General features: G+C 41.8%; 1 protein-coding gene across 2 annotated transcripts in view; it reads left to right on the top strand.

The window, feature by feature from the left end:
• Positions 1-18,707, top strand: part of gas7b (growth arrest-specific 7b) — a 527,545-nt gene that overhangs the window by 502,457 nt on the left and 6,381 nt on the right. For both annotated transcript variants that reach the window (XM_072241983.1, XM_072241984.1), the window contains exons 12-13: positions 697-776; positions 7,859-7,957. In XM_072241983.1, coding sequence (XP_072098084.1) covers positions 697-776; positions 7,859-7,957 — 179 coding nt within the window. The remainder of the gene's footprint in view (positions 1-696; positions 777-7,858; positions 7,958-18,707) is intronic.

The following is an 18,707-nucleotide window of genomic DNA, read 5'->3' as shown; positions in this document are numbered from 1 at the left end:
TGGTGCTCTGTAGTTGCCAAGAAAATTTTCAACAACACCCCCAAATGTCTTCCATGCAATCTTCTCTGATCCTGCATGTTCTTCAAATTGCCTGTCACTGATGAACTGTTTGATTTGTGGACCAACAACAATGCCATCTTTAATCTTGTCATCAGTTACTTCGGGAAACATCTGTCACAAATATTGAAATTCGTCACGGAAATTTATGGCCTTTCTAAAATCTGTCCTGCCATGCAGCATCCCCCTACTCTCTCCCCCACCCCCGCTGCCTAAGCATGCCTGGACAAGATAGAAAACTCTTCAGCTTACATTGTGAGCAGCATTTAAATGGACTTGAATTATGAATTGAGTTAACAAATATAGACAATTTTTTTTAAAAAAGGTGCGTGATAGGGAAATTTCATGGTGGTTTTCATGATCAGCAGCCTAGAAATCCATAGGATATACCCTAAAGTATTCAGAAAGCATATCTTTGTTGTCCAGTGTTGTATAGAATTTGTAATTGTAAGTTATAATAGAGGTACAAATTGGGGATATGCTGGGCACACTTGGACTTGCAGCATTGTACAGAGAGAAACAAGAGTTCACAGTTAACAGTGGCAAAGTTTAATAAAAGGTCATGTGATAAACCCATTGTGAAAATGTAGATGATGTTTACTTTTTTAACCCAGCACTTAATGTCATTTCTAATTGCAGGTGATGAACTGATGCGCTGTGTAGACCTGTACAACCAAACCCAATCTAAATGGTTTGAAGAGATGGTCACGACAACTCTGGTGAGTAAGAATCAATCAAGCAGCCCCATACCATGCAAACATCAATCAGTTTTACTGTTCTTGTAATAAAACTACAATTCAAATGATTGGGAAAACACTCTTTTCCTCAGGTCATCTGACTATACGCTCTTCAGAGGAATGTTTGATATTCAGAGATTTCAAAAAATGAAAGTGTTATGGTACATTCATGGAGAGCTGAAAAAAAATCAGATAATAATCTTGAGATTATGTTGAAATAGCACAAGTGGTTTTCCCCAGTGTGAGAGAATCAATAGTTTCTCAATCTGAATCTTAATGGAATGATTTTGATTTTGGGTAAGTATCTGCATATCTGGTTAACAACCAATGCCCAGGGTGATGCTTGGTTCCTGAGAATGACTAGCTGACCAGTATTACCTTGTTGGGAGTACTGACCATTTGAGGAACAGTTACTGCTTGAACAATACTTGGCAAGCAATGCGAAAGAGCAAGTGAAGGAGAGAAGTTAATGAAAACAAAATGGATAAACTGTAATAAGCTTTCTTCCCTTGTATCCAACTTGAGTTTGATGATTTAAGAGGAGCATTTCATGATTTAAACTCTTTCGGTAAAACACCACAAGGCCATCATTTTGAAGAGCTATTATTACAGAGGCCATACTGTGCAAAAGTAATGAATGATCAAATGATTAGATTTTGGCAGCATTCAATTGGGCATATGACTTGATTTTCTCCTTTAAATAGTGCACTGGGTTCATTTGCAACCAACTGACTAAGCAGGAATAACCTCAGCGTAAGGTTTCATTTCAAGCTCCACCTCTGCACAACAGGCAATGATGTGGAGTTGGAGCGTCAATCATGTTTCATTTCCAACTCTGTGGAGCAGGGCTCGAATCCATAACTTCTAGATTCAGATACAAGATCATCATCAGCTAGGCAAGCAACACGGTTAGGCCTAGGTTTTATGCATCTCTGTGAAATGTAGTTCATGGCATGAGAGGATTATCTTAATGACATTTTTCTGGTGCGTTAGGCTGTGATCCATTTAGATTAGATTGGCCTTTCTCCTCTATGTTTAATGATTTTGTTTCTTTTCGACCTTCCATTTCTTCCAGTTGTTAACACATCCTTCCTTTGTATAGTAGGCTATTCCTTGTCTGTTTACATTCGCCAGAATGTAATTCAAACCTCTGATTTCATTTAGGCCGTGATGATCCTCTTTTCTTCCCAGGACCTCCCAGTTTGTAAACCTCAGTGATTCAGAGGGATTTTGACTGTATAAAGCCCCTGGGGTGCATACCAACTATAATCTCACCCAATTAAGATCTATGCAACTAATTATAATAAGGACAAAGGAGCTGATATTTTTTCAGAGCCTCTACATACACGGTATGCCTTAATTTGAGGGTAAAGTAATATGTATTGCTTTTTTTTGAATGGCCTTTGAACTATTTAGTCTAGACTCTTAAGTATTGGGTCCTGAATACAGGAAAGGACCTGGTTCAGTTGACTCTTTGATGTTAGGCTACCAGGACATCTGAGTTGGGTGTGTATTCTAATAAAATTTGGGGTTGGAACAGGCCACATCATGCTGGCATGGCTCAATACTTTATCCAGGTCAGGCTGACTTGCTTAGAATCCTGTTCTTGGCAAACGTTTGATGGAACATCTTCAAAGAGTTTAAATAGCATCTATGATGAGATTGTTATAGTTTTCATGATTCCGATCTGGGAGAAATTGTTGGTTATAGTGCTTTTTTGTTTCAAAAATATGTTTATCCATAAATACAGGAAATACAAACACTACTTGGCTTTCTTTACCTTCCCACATTCTCTTGCAAAGTGCCAATGCCGTTTATGCCATCACTTTAAGCAATGCACTTAGGAAGTGTTTGACCAGCTGTTATACAGGTTAGAGTCACCCTCGGGCTGCAGAAGCCGTCAGCGCCCTGTAGCTTCTAAACGCTAGGCTGTGTCCTTCATGCATCTTGCTTCAGTGCATTAATTCAGAGTTCTGTAGCACTGATTCATGCATACTGGCCCAATGCATCTGTACCCACCGTTATGTATATCGGAGCTGATCCCACTTGCCCACATCAAGTCCACATCCCTCCAAGCCTTGCTCATGCTCATTCAATTACTTGTCCAGGTGCCTCTTAAATGTTGTTACTATTCCTGCCTCCACCACCTCCTCTGGCACCTCATCCCAGGTGCCAGCTACTCCTTGTATAAAAAATAGAAGTGCTCAGATCCTCCTTAAACTTCCTCCCTTTCACCTTAAAACCATGCCCTCTGAAATTACTACCAATGGAAACAAATTCCTATCCTATCCAATGTATGCCTCTCACAACTGTATACACCTCCATTGTGCCACCTCTCAGTACCCTATGCGCCAATGAAAAAAAACCCAGCCTTTCCAATCTCTCCTTATAATTCAAACTCTCTAATCCAGGTAACATCTCTGTGTATTTTTTCCCTCTCACTCCAGATTAATTGCACCTTTTTTGTGGAGTCTGCAATCAGAACTCCATAAAATGCTCCTAACCCACTGTATACAAGTGATAAGATGGCATCGCTGTCTTGTACTCAGTCACCTTGTTCGATGAAGGTGTGTGTGCCCATATGCAGCCTTCACCATCTACATTCAGTGAACTGTATACTTCCATCGCCAGCTCTCGCTGTTCACAACACACGGTCCTCCCATTCTGCTCTGCTTGAACTTCCCAAAGTGCATCACTTTGCACTTGTCTGAGTTAAATTCCAGCTGCCATTCCAATGCCCACTATCCCAGTTGATCAATATCATAAACCAGGGGTCCCCAACCTTTTTTGCACTGCGGACCGGTTTAATATTGACAGTATTCTTGCGGACTGGCCGACCGGGGGGTGGTGGGTGGTGGGAGGGGTGTTCAAGTTTAACAGTGGCGTGACAGGGAACGAGGAAAGGTGCAGCTGACTCGTATCGTTTCATATCGCCAAATCATATTGTTTCCTCACGGCCCAGTAGCACATGCTTTGCGGCCCGGTGGTTGGGGACCGCTGAGTTAAACAACCTTCACTGTCTATCATATCACCAATTTTGATGGTCCATTTGACCATTTAGCCTATCAGGCATTTCACACTCCCTGTCCTGTCCCTGTCTGCTGGACTCGTTTGCTTTATAGTTACTTATTTTCTTCGTCTATACTATTAGCTGAACTCTTGCCCCTTGGACTGTGTTATTTCGCAGCATTCACCTGTGGATGTCACCTCACACTGGAAAGTCCTCAGATGTGTTGAGTTTTAATTTTATTTGCAATTAGAATTCACGAACCTAGTACTCTCACAATGGTTGCATGGGCTGGACTGATGCCACTTTTTGTGTGTTGGCTAGTATCTGTATTCTACCATTTACCTGTACCTTTAATATCTGCAGAGATATTTTATAACTCACAAGTAAGAAAAAGCAGAACAATTGGACTGACTTAAAAATTTTGTAATACAGGGAATGGGGAACCAAAAAAAATCTCTTAACAAAATCAATTTTTAGAAATGGTCAAAGCCAATCAATTACCTTTATAAATATTCTTCCACCTTCCTCTTTAGCAAAGTGAATGATCTTGCCCACTCATGAGTCACACTGCAGAGGGATAGGTGCTCTTTGGATTTGAACCCAACATAACTTCCTCCTTATTGTTGACTCCTTTTTTGTGGTTGTGGTTCATGGTGTTTAGCTGCCTAATGTGTTAGTTACTGTGATTGACTGGATTCTGTTGATTTTTTGTTTGAGAAGAATTGTCAATCTACATCCTAAAGAAAAATATTGAAGTAAGAAAAAAAGACTATGTTGTACTTCTGACTAGTTGGGACGGTGGGCGAGGGCAGTGTGTTTGTAGCCTTTGTGGATTATAGCAAACTATGTGACAAAGGGATAGCCTGGTCAAAATGGTAGAAGTTCATGGAGTCCAGAGGCAAACTGGGTCTAAAACTGCCCAAGTGGCAGGAAACAAAGTTGTGACTGGAAGACATGCCTAGTGGGATTTCACAGGACTCTCCACCCTGTCCCATGCTCTCTGTCATATAAATTAATGATTTAGACTTAAATGTGGAGAGGATATTTCCTGTGGTGGGGGAGTTTTAAGAACAGAACACACCACCCCAGAATAGAGGGATATCCATTTAGAATGGCGATGAGGAGGAAATTCTTTAGCCAGAGAGTGGTGAATCTGTGGAACTCGTTGCCACAGGCCACTGTGGAGGCCAAGTCATTGGGTTTATTTAAGGAAGTAGTTGATAGATTCTTGATTGGTCAGGGCATGAAGGGATACAGGGAGAGGGCAGGAGATCGGGGCTGAGAGGGAAAGTGGATCAGCCATGATGAAATGGTGGAGCAGATTCTTGGTCTAATTCTGCTGCTCTTCCTTATGGTCTAGGTGTAGATGGCATGTTAAAGAAGTTTGCAGATGATACAAAAATGGGCACCTAGCAGACCGTGACGAGTGAAGCTGAAGGAAGATGTAGGTGCTCTGATTAGTCAAGTAGAAAAATGGAAAATGGATTTCAGTCTGGAATTATGTGAGATCATGAGCTGGGGTGGCGCACAACAAGACAATGAAATGCACTGTGAGTGGGAGGATGCAGAGAAGTGTGAACATCTATAAATCCTCAAAGGTAGCAGGTCAATGAAGTAGTTAAAAAGCTATATGATATGCTTTATTTTTTAAATGAGGTCCAGAATATAAGAGAAGGGAGATAAATACTTGAACTGCATAGAGCTCCAGTAAGCAGGCATTTCTGCTCATTGCTCTACAGGAAATGTGATTAATTTGACAAGACTAAGAGAAGATTTACAAGTACCAATATTGCCAAGGCTGTAAATTCTAGATTACTTTGGAGCAGAGGAGGCTGAGGAGACGGTCTGAAATAGAGCAAGGAAGAAGGATTTATAGCCCTTTGCTGAGGAGGTGGTGCGAGTCAAAAACCGGAGGACATTAGTTTCAAAGTAATTGCTTAAATGGTGGTCAGGGTCTGCAACTTGTAGCTTGGTAGATACAGGAACAGCCACCATGCTTGAAAAGAAGTGTGCCTGAAGAACTGCGACCTGCCCATGGCTGTTAGAACAGCATTGACGTGAAGCGGAATGGTCTTCTATGTCATAGGTTTTCAGTAATTTAATATGTTGATGGAGCTGTCCAGAGTTTGAGATATTCTACCTTGAATCTGTGGGAGGAGATAATTCCACAGCGCAATTTCAGACAAGTGAGTACTCCCTGGTGTCCTGTCCAAGCTATTTTCATCCATTGAAAATTAAAACAAAACTATCCGACTATCATTTCTTTATTCTGTCTGGAAACTTGTATTGTGTGACATGAGTCTGTAGCTCATGCTTCAGAACAGGGACGTGCAAAATATACGTTTTTGTTGTTATGGGTTTTGAAGAAGCTCTGCAGCCACAGAAGATATCACATAAATGACTGCGTAGAGATTCAAAAGTACTATTCACACTGGCAATGCAACTTGCACTGATAAATCTAATTTTAGCTGATCATTTTCTGTTTGTGTGGCATGCATTTGATAATTCTGAATTATCCATGGTCAGTGGATAATTATTTGTGATGCAACAAATGGTAGTGTTAAATAAAAAGCATTTTTTTTTATCAGTTCCTGTTTTGCGTTCAGGAGAGCAGCTAATGGTGTGCTTTTCACATCTGTTTCCTGTTAGGAAGATGGTGAGCTCACAAAGTGCTTCTGCAGTAGTTGCAAAGGTTAAATGAATAATTAAACCTATCTTTATCTTTCTTGTACAGACTAAAATTCTGTGCTTAAACCAGGGATATGCCAGACAGCCCTTTTGCTATTAGCAGAGTGCTGCCAGAAGACAGGCCTTTAGATGAACCTTGTTTGCTCCCATCTTTGGAAAAAGAAGCTGTGAAAATGTTTATCAAAACCTGGAAGCAACCTCCTGTAGTCTGAGGAAAAATTGGCAAGAAAAGATGTTTTGTCTTTGCAAGTTAAGGATTCTTCTCAATAATAGGCTCAAATAGATTCAAGCATAACAGTACAAATCTGTTGCTTTGATTTGCTTGTTTGGAAGTTTCTCAGGTGTAAACTAGGCAGTACAGAGATAATTTTAATCATTCCTGCTTGGAGGGAAACTGGTAGTTTGATTGGCTTAGATTGATACATCATCAGACTACTGTCCTTCGACTTTGATGGACAATTCAAAAAAGGCCACCAGCTTGATCCCGCCTTTTCGAAAAGATCCCTTAATATTTTATTTCAATGGCAATATTTTTTCGTACATCAAGCTTGCAAATGTTTCCAATGAATTATTAATAAAGGAGATATTTATCCGTCATCTCACAATCATTTACCCTTTACTTGAGTGTTAAACTTAGCAAACCATGAAGTAATGTAGCTTGAGGAGCCATGATTTTGACACGTTAACTGTCTCCCTTGGGTGGCATTTCCTCCCAAGGTGATGGCAGAGATAATGTGATCTTTTAAATGCTCATTCTAAGCGAATGAATGTATGATATAATGAAACATAAATCTGTATGAATGAGACTACACGAAGAGTGGGATTCCATGAAATGCTTCATGTTATTCAGGGCAATAGCGGATCGGTAAAGGTATGCTGAGTATTAGAAGGTTTCTGTTGATCTATTGCCTTTCTCCAGCTTCAATGACGTCTTTATCCAGAACACAATTAGAAACCTAGAAGTCAGAGTGTGGAATTCATTATCAAAAGAAGCAACTGAGGCAAATAATAGTTGTATTTAAGGAGAAACCAGGTAAATACATGGCCAAGAAAAGATGGAAGCATCTCCTAGTAGGATTAGATAGGGTGGGTTGAGAGAAGTCTCAGAACATTGACCTGTGTCATTTGAGTTAACCTGTCCATTCTATTTGTGATGTGAATTCTAGACAGTCTCCTCACTTTGTTGGGGTAAAGTCATGGGAAAAACAGGCCAGGCAGAATTATTTCCATCAAAATGAATATTCAAAACTTTGCACCATTCCAATTTCTGAAACAAACAAGGACCATATTTAATGTAAATGTTAATAGACAATTGTATTATTTAGGGTGCTCACAGTAATATTTTTGTTTATATTTGACCTTACAGGAGCTGGAGAGGTTGGAGGTTGAAAGGATTGAAATGATTCGGCAACACCTGTGTCAATACACGCAACTTCGCCATGAGACAGACATGTTCAACCAAAGTGTAAGAAAAACTTTATTTCAATGGCACTACTGGGAAATATTTGCACAGAAAAATCTGTTTCAATCTTTGGTTATTTTCAAAATGTAAAAAAGGGTTTAGAGATTGAGGGAGTGCTTTATGGTAGTTATTTCACTGTACTAGGATGTGCTGGCAATGCAGAAATGCAGGACAGCACTGAGTTGCAATAGCCTATCCGCTTGTTCAAAAGCATTGGCCGTTCTTCACTATTCATCCTCTAAAATATGGTTTCCCAGCCTGGGGTCTGTGGACCCCTTGCTTAATGATATTGGACCATGGCATAAAGAAGGTTGGGAACACCTGCTCCAATGGATTTCTTCAATACTTGATCTATGTTTTGTTTCCACTGCTTCCTTAGGTAAGATTATTTAAATATGATTTCTAAAAGAGACCAACTTCTTTGTCAATCTTCTTCCCATGTATATTTTAAAACTATTGAAGCTAGCTACTGGGACATCATAATTCTCACAATTTGTTTCACTTTTTAAATAGATTATTGAATTGACTGCGTTACTTTTCTCACAGGCGATAAAGTACAGCTGGATATATGAAATAGTTCATTGTCAAAGAACTTGTTTTGAATTTGGGGACATAGAGGTCACTGTTCATGACCCATCCCTAACTAATTTGAGAAGGTGGGGATCAGTGACCACCTTGCCCTATAGCAGCTAAGCTACAGTGCCAGGGGTCGGGGAATTTGAGAAGCCTAGCGGTAATGTGTTGTCAAGTCTTGAGAGTGTCTGACTTTTAGGAGAAGTGAAGGTGTTTTAATGTACCTTCTCCACCCACGTCTACCCGCTCCTACCCCACTACGTGGTGGGGAGGGGGGAGGGTTGAAGATTGGGAGATGCTGTTGAGGTGACTGGTCTGAGCAATAGTAATGGAGTTTGGAGATGACTCACACTGTCGCCTTAGCAATGATGGTGCTGGAGTACATAAAGGTTTTAGGTAACACCCCCCCCCCTCCCTTCACCAGTCCCCATCCTCTTTTCCCTCTCTCACCTCATCTCCTTGCCTGTCCATCGCCTCCCTTTGGTGCTCCTGCCCCCCTTTCTTTCTCCCCTGGCCTTCTGTCCTCTCCCATTAGATTCCCCCTTCTCCAGCCCTGTATCTTCCCAGCTCCGTACTTCACCCCTCCGGCTCCGAGTTTCACTTGGCACCTTGTGTTTCTCCATTCCCTCCCCCCACCTTTTAAATCTACTCCTCAGCCTTTTCTCTCCAGTCCCGCTGAAAAGTCTCGGCCCGAAATGTCGACTGTACTCTTTTCCATGGATGCTGCCTGGCCTGCTGGGTTCCTCCAACATTTTGTGTGTATTGCTTGGATTCCCAGCATCTGCAGATTTTCTCTTGTTTGTGAAATGTTTTAAGTAATGGATGAGCTGCTTGAGTGCTGGCAGCCCATTTTACTGTTGTCGTGCAGTTGTGGTGGAGAGAGTGAAAGAAAAGGTTTGCCAGTCAAACAGGCTTCTTTGTTCTGTTTCGGTTCTAAGTTCAGGGTAAATCTATTATTAAGGTGCAAAAATGCCACCATATACAACCTTGAGATTCATTTTCTTGCGGACATACTCAATGAAAGCTTCATGAATAATAACCATAATAGAATCAATCAACGACTGCACAGGCTTCCTGAGTGTTCGTGGAGCTACACTCTACCAGGCAAGAGGAGACTACGCTCATCAGGCTCACGGCATGTGCTTTGTTGATGGTGGAAAGGCCTCGGGGCCTTGGAAGGTGAGTCAGTTGGCACAGGAGTCTTACTCTCTGATCTGCTCTTGAAGATATGTATGTAACTGGTCCATTTGGGCTTCTGGTCAATGGTAATCTCCTGGAAATTGATAATGGGGTCTCAGCAATACTAATGATATTAGTGAGGGAGGAAGACAGAATGGAAACAGACTCTTCAGCCCAGCTCTGCTCATCCATGCCAACCATCTTGCCCACCAAGCTAGTCCCATTTGCCCATGTTTGGTCCATATCACTCTAAACCCCTCCTGTGCGTGAACTTATCCGAAACTATTTTAGATGTTGTTATTGTACCTGCCTCTATCACTTTTCCAGGCAGCTGGTTTTATATTTGCATCACCCTCTGCATGAAGAAATTTCCACTCAGGACTATTTCACTCTTACCATAAACCTATGCCTTCTATTTTTTTAGTTCCCATTTCCTGGAAGTGAGACTATGTGTCTTCACTTTTTCCATGCCTCTTATCACCTCTATAAGGTTCCTCCTCAGTCTCCCACATTCCAGCTGCACACTTTAACTCAAGCTCTTGAGTAGTGGCAGCAGCCTCATAGATCTTCTCTGTCCTCTTTCCAGTTTAGTGATGCATTCCCTATAATAGAGCAACCAAAACTGTTCACAATAAGGCTGAATGTCAAGGATAGGTGATCAGAAACTTTGTTACTGTCACTTAGCAGTTCGTGCCTGGATGTTGTTTTGGTCTTGCTGCGTGCGGGCACGGACTGCTTCATTCACTAGGGAATCACACATAGATGATTTAATTCCTCGAGATATATACACAAGAAATAAGGAATTGGTGTAAGTCACAAGGCCCCTCATGCCTGTCCCGCCATTCAATATGATCATTACTAATCTACCTTAGGCCTCAACTCTCCATCTGTGGCAGATCCCCAAATTCATAAATTTCCCCAAGTTCATAAATTTTCCCCATCTTTAATTTAAAAAAAATGTGTTCTTTAAGTAGCAGCAGTGATCCAGTCTCCATATGAAATTCTGTAGTTTCACCATCTTCTGCAAAAAAGTAATTACTACACATCTCAGTTTTAAATTACCATCCTCAAGGAATATTGGCTCCTCATTTGAGACTGTCCCATTAGTGGAAATATCTCATCATCTACCTTGTCACCTCTATCCCCAAAGAGACACTTGCATGTTTCCATGTGGTCACCCTCTTCCGTTTGAACTCAGAAGAATGCAGATACAACTTCGTTAGCCATTTGCCATAAGGTGATCGAACAGTGTGAGAGAGAGGACTTGGTGGAAGTAGAGTTGGAGCAGATGCGTGCAGATAAAACAATACCTGACAAGTTGGCATCTTTTAAAAGAGAGTTAGTAAAAGCTCATCCAGCATGTGCCCGAGTGCAGCAGGGCAATGTTGGCAAATCTAGGGAACTTTGGATGAAGGCACTTAATAAAGTCCTGCATCATAGGTTGGTTCTGGACATTACCGGCAGGGGAGCTCGCGAGTTCTGAGCCGGTCTGCCATATTGACCACACCCTGCCCCCTGACGTCACCTGGCCAGCACTCCGTTCTCTTCTGCCTATGAGCTCAGATCTGATGTGGTGAATTGAAACATCTTATTAAGCAGAGGATTCCCTCAGTAACTGCAAGCAAAGAGGGAAGAACCCAGTGTCAAATCTCCAGCCGCCTGGCGGTCGCGGGAGCTGCAGCGTATAGAAGACCTCCTTTCTTCGATGACACTCAAAGGACCCAAGTCCTTCTGATCGAGGCCTAGCCTTGAGATAGTATTAGGCCGTTAGAGGCCCCTGGCTCATCGGGTGGAGTCTCCTCAAAGTTAAGTTGCTTTAGAGTCAAGGTGAGTTGACCAATTGGATCCAAAATTGGTTTGGTGTTAGAAGTAAGGGGTAATGGTGGATGAATGATTGGGTGCTAATGAACGTTGATGAACAGTAGGACCTTGGGATTCATATCCATAATTCCTAAAAATAGCAAGGAGGTTATGTGAGGTTTTCAGAGGTCAGGGAATAGAATATATAACACCAGACTGGATTGCGTTTGGAGTGCTGTGTGCAGGTCTAGCCACCGCACTAAAGTATATGGTTATGCTGGAGAAAGGGCAGAGCAGATTCACCAAAATGTTGTCTAGATTGGAGGTCTATGGGCGAGTTTGGAGAGGCTGGGCTTATTTTTCGAGGAGCAAAGGAGGCTGGCTGCTGTGCCGTGCTACTGGGACAGAATATACTTGGGGTGAGCAGCTTGACACATTATTTGTAGGGTATGCTTCAGTGAATATCACCACATCAGTCTGAGGGACATCGCTGCAATTTAGTGGGATTTGCAGTATCAGTGGTATGGGAAGTGACCTCGTTATATCCAAATTCAATTGTCCAAATTGATGCTAGTCTGCTGGTTTGGTCTATTTTTTTAAAGTTTCTGTTTTAATTTAGTGATAATGTAAGAACCGAGTAAGAGTGCACGTGAGAGTCAATCATTCTCTCGTCGCGTAGAGGCCAGAGTGGGTGAGGACGACTGATCACTCCACAAAGGATGTTAGTGAACGAGATGGATGTTTATGATAGTGGACATCATTTACTGTGTCTCTTTCATTGCAGATTATCTGCTCATTTTCAATTCTATGACAGTCAAAATCAGGTTTGAATCCAGGACGAATGTTAGTCCCTGCTTTTGACTTACAACCTACTACCTAATCACTGCACCATCACCATAGACACTAACAACACATGGTTTTTGATGTGGAAGGAGCTGTAAGCAAGCATGCTCCTGAGGCAGAATGAGAGCTCTTTCCAGTGTTCGCTGTTCTTGTTTGATTGCTGGTTATCAGCTAATTGAGGATGAAAGACTGCAGGAGGTTACATGGGCAACCACAGTTTTGTCAGATGTAGACGACTCATACCTTAATTAGCCTTTTAAATTATCTATGAATGTCGTTGAGCTGTTCCCTTCAGTTCGGTGCCACCTACTGTCATTTCATTTGCCGTTTCATTAGCAGCCGGGCTTAGTGCATTTACAGCTCTTACACCACGTTGCCAGAAGCAGCTCATAAGATTTCTATTGCCAGTTTCTAAATGCCTAACTAGATAGTTTCATTTTACATATATTGAAGATGTCACTAACACCTTAATTTTAGTCTCCGGAGTCAGTTCCACAAGGGTAGGATGTAGATCTATATCTGGCAGTCAGCTTCCTGAAACTACTTTGCTGTTTGATAAGTGTGGAGACATTTTGATTTTCCCTTTGCGGCTGTGAAACTTAAGTGCGGCAGCTGGCTGCTTACAACTTGGGCCTGTTTACTTCATGGTATCAGATTCTTTAGTCGAGGGAGAAACTTAGTTGAAGCTAAAAATAGGCTTGTGGTATGCCAAAAAATCCCCCTGATATTCTGTAGGTTTAAAGCCTGGCTGTTCTGGTGTGGTGCAGGGGTATCAGAGGTGGGTGAGATACTGTTGGATATGGTGTCTTCCTGACTATGCTGGGTCACTTCCAGTCAACTAGATTTTGTGCAGAAGAGCATTGATCTGACTTTCAGCACTGGAGTGATTCTGTGTAAAATGGACACTATTAGTTCAGCTGTCGCCTGTGCAGTGATTCTGGTCTCATTTCAGCATTCATAAAGATGTGTGTGCTGGATGGTGTTAACTTGGGTGAGGCTCACAGCCTTTGCACTTCCTTTAGTGCTCTTGAATATCAGCTTGTCCAGTGTGACCTCAATTCAATAGGATCCTGGGTTTGCTACCTCTATTGTCTGTTACTTGCAGATGTTTTAGTTTGAGAAGATGTGTAAAAATGCCAGTGGATGTGAATAACACAACACTTTAGAACATAGAAGATTAGAAAACAGGATCAGGCCTTTCAGCCGTGACGTCTGTGCTGAACGTGATGCCGGACTAAATCAGACCTATCTGTCTGCACATCATCCATATCCGTCCTTTCCCTGCATGTTCATTTGTCTGTCTAAACGCCTCTTAAACACCACTATCATGTTTGTTTCCTGGTATACTACCACTCTTCTGTAAAGACACTTACCCTTCCCATCCCCTTTAAATTTACCCCTCTTACTTTAAAGCTATATTCTCTAGAATTTGACAATTCTTCCCCAGAGAAGAGAGTCCTTATCTACTGTGTTGATGCAGGTCATCATTTTATGAACCTCCATGAGCTCTCCCCTCAGTCTCTGACACACCAATGAAAACATTTTGTGTTTGCCCCATCTCTGCTTATAGCTAATACTGTCTAATGCATGCATGACACTGGTGAACCTCTACTGCACCGTCTCCAAAGCCGGCAACGGGACAACCGGAACTGTGCACAATATTCCAAATCAGGCCTAACCAAAGTTTTGTACAACTGCAAAATGGTTTCCTGACTCCTTTGCTCAGTGCTATGATTGATGAGGCATGTATGCTTTATACCTCAAGAGTAAAGCTTCAGTAGAGCGGATGTGGGGAGGATGTTTCCTATGGTGAGGGAGTCTTCAGATCAGAGGACACGGTCTCAGAATAGAGGGATGTCCGTTTTGAATGGAGATGAGGAGGAATTTCTTCAGCCAGAAAGTGGTGAATCTGTGGAATTCTTTCCCTCAGGTGACTGTGGAGGCCAAGTCAGAGGGTATATTTAAGGCAGAGGTTGATAGTTCTTTGATTAGTCAGGGCACGAAGGGATACAGGGAGAAGGCAGGAGATTCGGGCTGAGAGGGAAAATGGATCAGCCATGATGAAATGGCAGAGCAGACTCAATGGGCCAAATGGCCTAATTTTGCTCCTATATCTTATGGTCTTATTTCTGTGCCATTAACTTTCTTCAATATTATGTACACTAATGCTAGTTACTTTCAATGCATCATCTTCCTTCGAGGTACTTCTCTTCACCATTACTTGAATGTCTGTTTCTTCCATTTGTTTCTTTCCCCTACCTCAGTTTATAAAGAAACAACATTAAATTTTGATAATACAGGTTGACCACTGATTTTGCAGCACCCTTGGTTCCTGAGACTTGCTGGATTAATGTTTTGCTGGAATAAAAGAGGTCACGCAATAATAATGGCAAAAATGGACTACAGAAGCTTAAAAAGGATTATTAGTTAAATAAAAATTAGATTTAAATTTATTAATTACTGTGCTTACAAAGATTGTTGTTTCTTGGTTATCATTTTAGGCATTTCATCCACGCGAAGTTGTTTCAAGTAATTTGATCTCTCCCTGTGTAACTTTTCTTGCATCAAATAAAAATTCATTAACTCTTGTTCCATCACAGCGGTACATTTCTCTAACCCAAGATTCAATTAACTTGTCAATAGTAAATCCTTCAGTTTCATCTGTTTCATCAGCATCACTGCCATCTTCATCACTTGAAGTGTTTTTATCAGCATTCAGAACACGGTCTATAATTTCCAGGTCCGTAAGGTGATGCACAACGGGTGTTTTGTCGTCGACGATCATTCACTCACATAGGTTTTCTTCATTCAGACTACTTGCTAGATCTTAGAAAGCAGGTCCTGTAACAATTTTGCATACACAAGCAAATCATGAACAGCTACTTTCTCCATGAAATCCTGTAAAATCATTGTCAAGCTTTTCTTCAGGAGCATGATCAAACATCAAGACAGGCCACAACTTATGCCAGCCACTCTTTCGTGTTGAAGGTTGTATCCTCTGCCACCCTCGAACAATGAACCAAAGAACGCCTGTCACCTTAAATTCTTTAATAATTGTCTGTACAGAATTGCCAGTATTCACCTCGTCTAAATGATGTTGCATGAAAAGTGAGCAATACTTGGAATCTTAATTTCACCCAAATTAAAAGGGTGCTGAACCTTCAGTTTCTGATAAATCGGTGGTCAACCTGTATTGGCCTTTTTCTCTTCAGGGAATTTTATGGCCTACTTGCCTTTTTCTTGCTTCTCATATTTTACTTTCCCCTCTTTTTTCTTCTTTGCCAAATGCTGAAATTTTCCTTATCTTCATGTTTACTAAGAGGGAAATGGATCAACAATGATTAAACATAGCAGACGTGATGGCCAGATGGGCCTAACTCTGCTCCTATATCTTATGTGCCTTCCACCCTATTTACTTGCATTGTTATTCATTGTTAAATTGTTACTTTGATGTATGACCTACATACGTCAAAGTAAAAACCAGGGCATGAGTTAAATTTGGTATGACAGAATTCTGTAAGTAATCTATGGGTGTTAATAACTTATGACTTAGAGTTTGGCCAATAGATGGTATTAGATAATCTTCTGTAGTGAAATGGAGCAAGTATATGGTAACGCTAGAAAATCTCAGCAACTAAAAACCTGACTTTCATCTTCCAGATCTGGATCAGCTTCCAGTAGTCAGGTTTGGGGCAACACACATAAAAGTTGCTGGTGAACGCAGCAGGCCAGGCAGCATCTCTAGGAAGAGGTACAGTCGACGTTTCGAGCCAAAACCCTTCGTCAGGACTAACTGAAAGAAGAGCTAGTAAGAGATTTGAAAGCGGGAGGGGGAGGGGGAGATCTGAAATGATAGGAGAAGACAGGAGGGGGAGGGATGGAACCAAGAGCTGGAAAGTTGATTGGTAAAAGGGATATGAGAGGATCATGGGATAGGAGGCCCAGGGAGAAAGAAAGGGGGGGGGGAACCCAGAGGATGGGCAAGGAGTATAGTGAGAGGGACAGAGGGAGAAAAAAGAGAGAGAGAGAATATATATATATGCTGGGCCCGCCTCCATCCTCTGGGTCCAGCATATAATTCTCTGTAACTTCCGCCACCTCCAACGGGATCCCACCACTAAGCACATCTTTCCCTCCCCCCACTCTGCTTTCCGCAGGGATTGCTTCCTACGCAACTCCCTTGTCCATTCGTTCCCCCCCATCCCTCCCCACCGATCTCTCTCCTGGCACTTATCCTGGTAAGCGGAACAAGTGCTACACATGCCCTTACACTTCCTCCCTCACCACCATTCAGGGCCCCAGACAGTCCTTCCAGGTGAGGCGACACTTCACCTGTGAGTCAGCTGGGGTGATATACTGTGTCCAGTGCTCCCGATGCGACCTTCTATATATTGGCGAGACCCGACGCAGACTGGGAGACCGTTTCGCTGAACACCTACGTTCTGTCCACCAGAGAAAGCAGGATCTCCCAGTGGCCACACATTTTAATTCCACGTCCCATTCCATTCTGATTTGTCTATCCACAGCCTTCTCTACTGACAAGATGAAGCCACACTCAGGTTGGAGGAACAACACCTTATATTTCGTCTGGGTAGCCTCCAACCTGATGGCATGAACATCGACTTCTCTAACTTCCGCTAATGCCCCACCACCCCATCCATTATTTATTTCTTCTTTATTATTATTATTATTATTATTATATATGTGTGTATATAATATTTATTCTCTCTCTCTCCTTTTTCTCCCTCTGTCACTCTCACTATACTCCTTGCCCATCCTCTGGGCTTCCCCCCTCCCCCCTGTCTTTCTCCCCGGACCTCCTGTCCCATGATCCTCTCATATCCCTTTTGCCAATCAACTTTCCAGCTCTTAGCTCCATCCCTCCCCCTCCTGCCTTCTCCTATCATTTTGGATCTCCCCCTCTCCCTCCCGCTTTCAAATCTCTTACTGTCTCTTCTTTCAGTTAGTCCTGATGAAGGGTCTTGGCCCGAAACTTCAACTGTACCTCTTCCTAGAGATGCTGCCTGGCCTGCTGCGTTCACCAGCAACTTTTATGTGTGTTGCTTGAAATTCCAGCATCTGCAGATTTCCTCGTGTTTGAGGTTTGGGGCAACCTCCCCTTCCTAACATTCCCTTGTGTGGGTAGCCTACAGCAGTAGGCACCCGAATGGCTGCTCTAAGGATGATTACAGTCATGGAAAATGGATTAATGGGCTAAACTTTTTCTATTGTTCAAGTAAACAATGAAGAGTCTTTCAGATTCCTTCTGCTATTTCTTTTGTTTCCATGGTATCAAAATGGTCTAGCTATAGCTTGGTCTGTCTATTGTGTTAGGCACAGCCTCTTCAATTAGGGCCATCACTGTCTACGCAGTCAATCATCAAACAGATGATGTTTTGTAAAGATGCTCAGTGTTTGTCTTCAGTTTTGATTTGACAAACATTTTATTGCAGACCCTCTCAATTTATATCAGGGATGGGGAATGGGCTCTGACTTGCCAGTAGTGTTCATGCCCTTGAAACAAATGCAAGTTGAATAATGAATGCTGTTGGATCTCTGTTTATTTTCTGATCCTTGGGGTTCTCCTGGGAGTCAGGAATGAATGTGCAGTCCTAATTCCAGGATTTCAGTTTATTTGAGAGTACAAACAAACATCCAAATACTGAGCAAACTAAACAAAGAGCTAAGAAGCAATACTAAAAGGTAGAATGGATGCAAAGGCAGAAGAAATAAAGAAGCCAAGATTACACCACTGAAATATCTATCACTATTATAATAAAATAAGGAAAATTCCTTTGATAGGAATGAACTTGTCAATAGGCTACATAATCAAAACAATTACGTCACTTGGGTAATGTGCTAATACTTAGCCAATGAAAAATGAGACAGGGAATAAACCGTTAGTTTAGCTGCTATACCACTTTCTGCCAGTGAGTGTGAACAATATGAATTTGTGAAAAAATACAAATATTATAAAAATGTTATTTTAAAAAAAGAGTGGTTTCCAACAATGCTAATGGATTTTTTTCTGAATGGTTAATGCTCTAAGGAACTAACTCCCTTCTCTCTTGCCTGAGGTTTATGTAGGTAATTTTATGGTGCTTCCTCAATTCCATTTCTCCTTTTCTCTTGCCCTATGATGAAGTTCTTCTGTAAGGGTGGTTCCTGTAAAGAGCTGAGAGTTTGAACTTAAGTGAGAAAACTTTACTTTCTTCAGCAATGTCACCATTAAGGAATGTGCATTCTGGGCACATTGTACTTCATTATTGACTAATATTGCCCCTAAAGTAAATTCATTAGCAGCAAATGAAATCCAGCATTTGCTTCTAACATTGCCTTGTATAAATTCCCAACCAAG

The sequence above is a fragment of the Mobula birostris genome, chromosome 24, assembly GCF_030028105.1.
Source record: "Mobula birostris isolate sMobBir1 chromosome 24, sMobBir1.hap1, whole genome shotgun sequence".
Taxonomy (NCBI): Eukaryota; Metazoa; Chordata; class Chondrichthyes; order Myliobatiformes; family Myliobatidae; genus Mobula; species Mobula birostris.
Note: the sequence above shows the minus strand (reverse complement) of the source record. Positions and strands in the feature narration are given on the sequence as shown.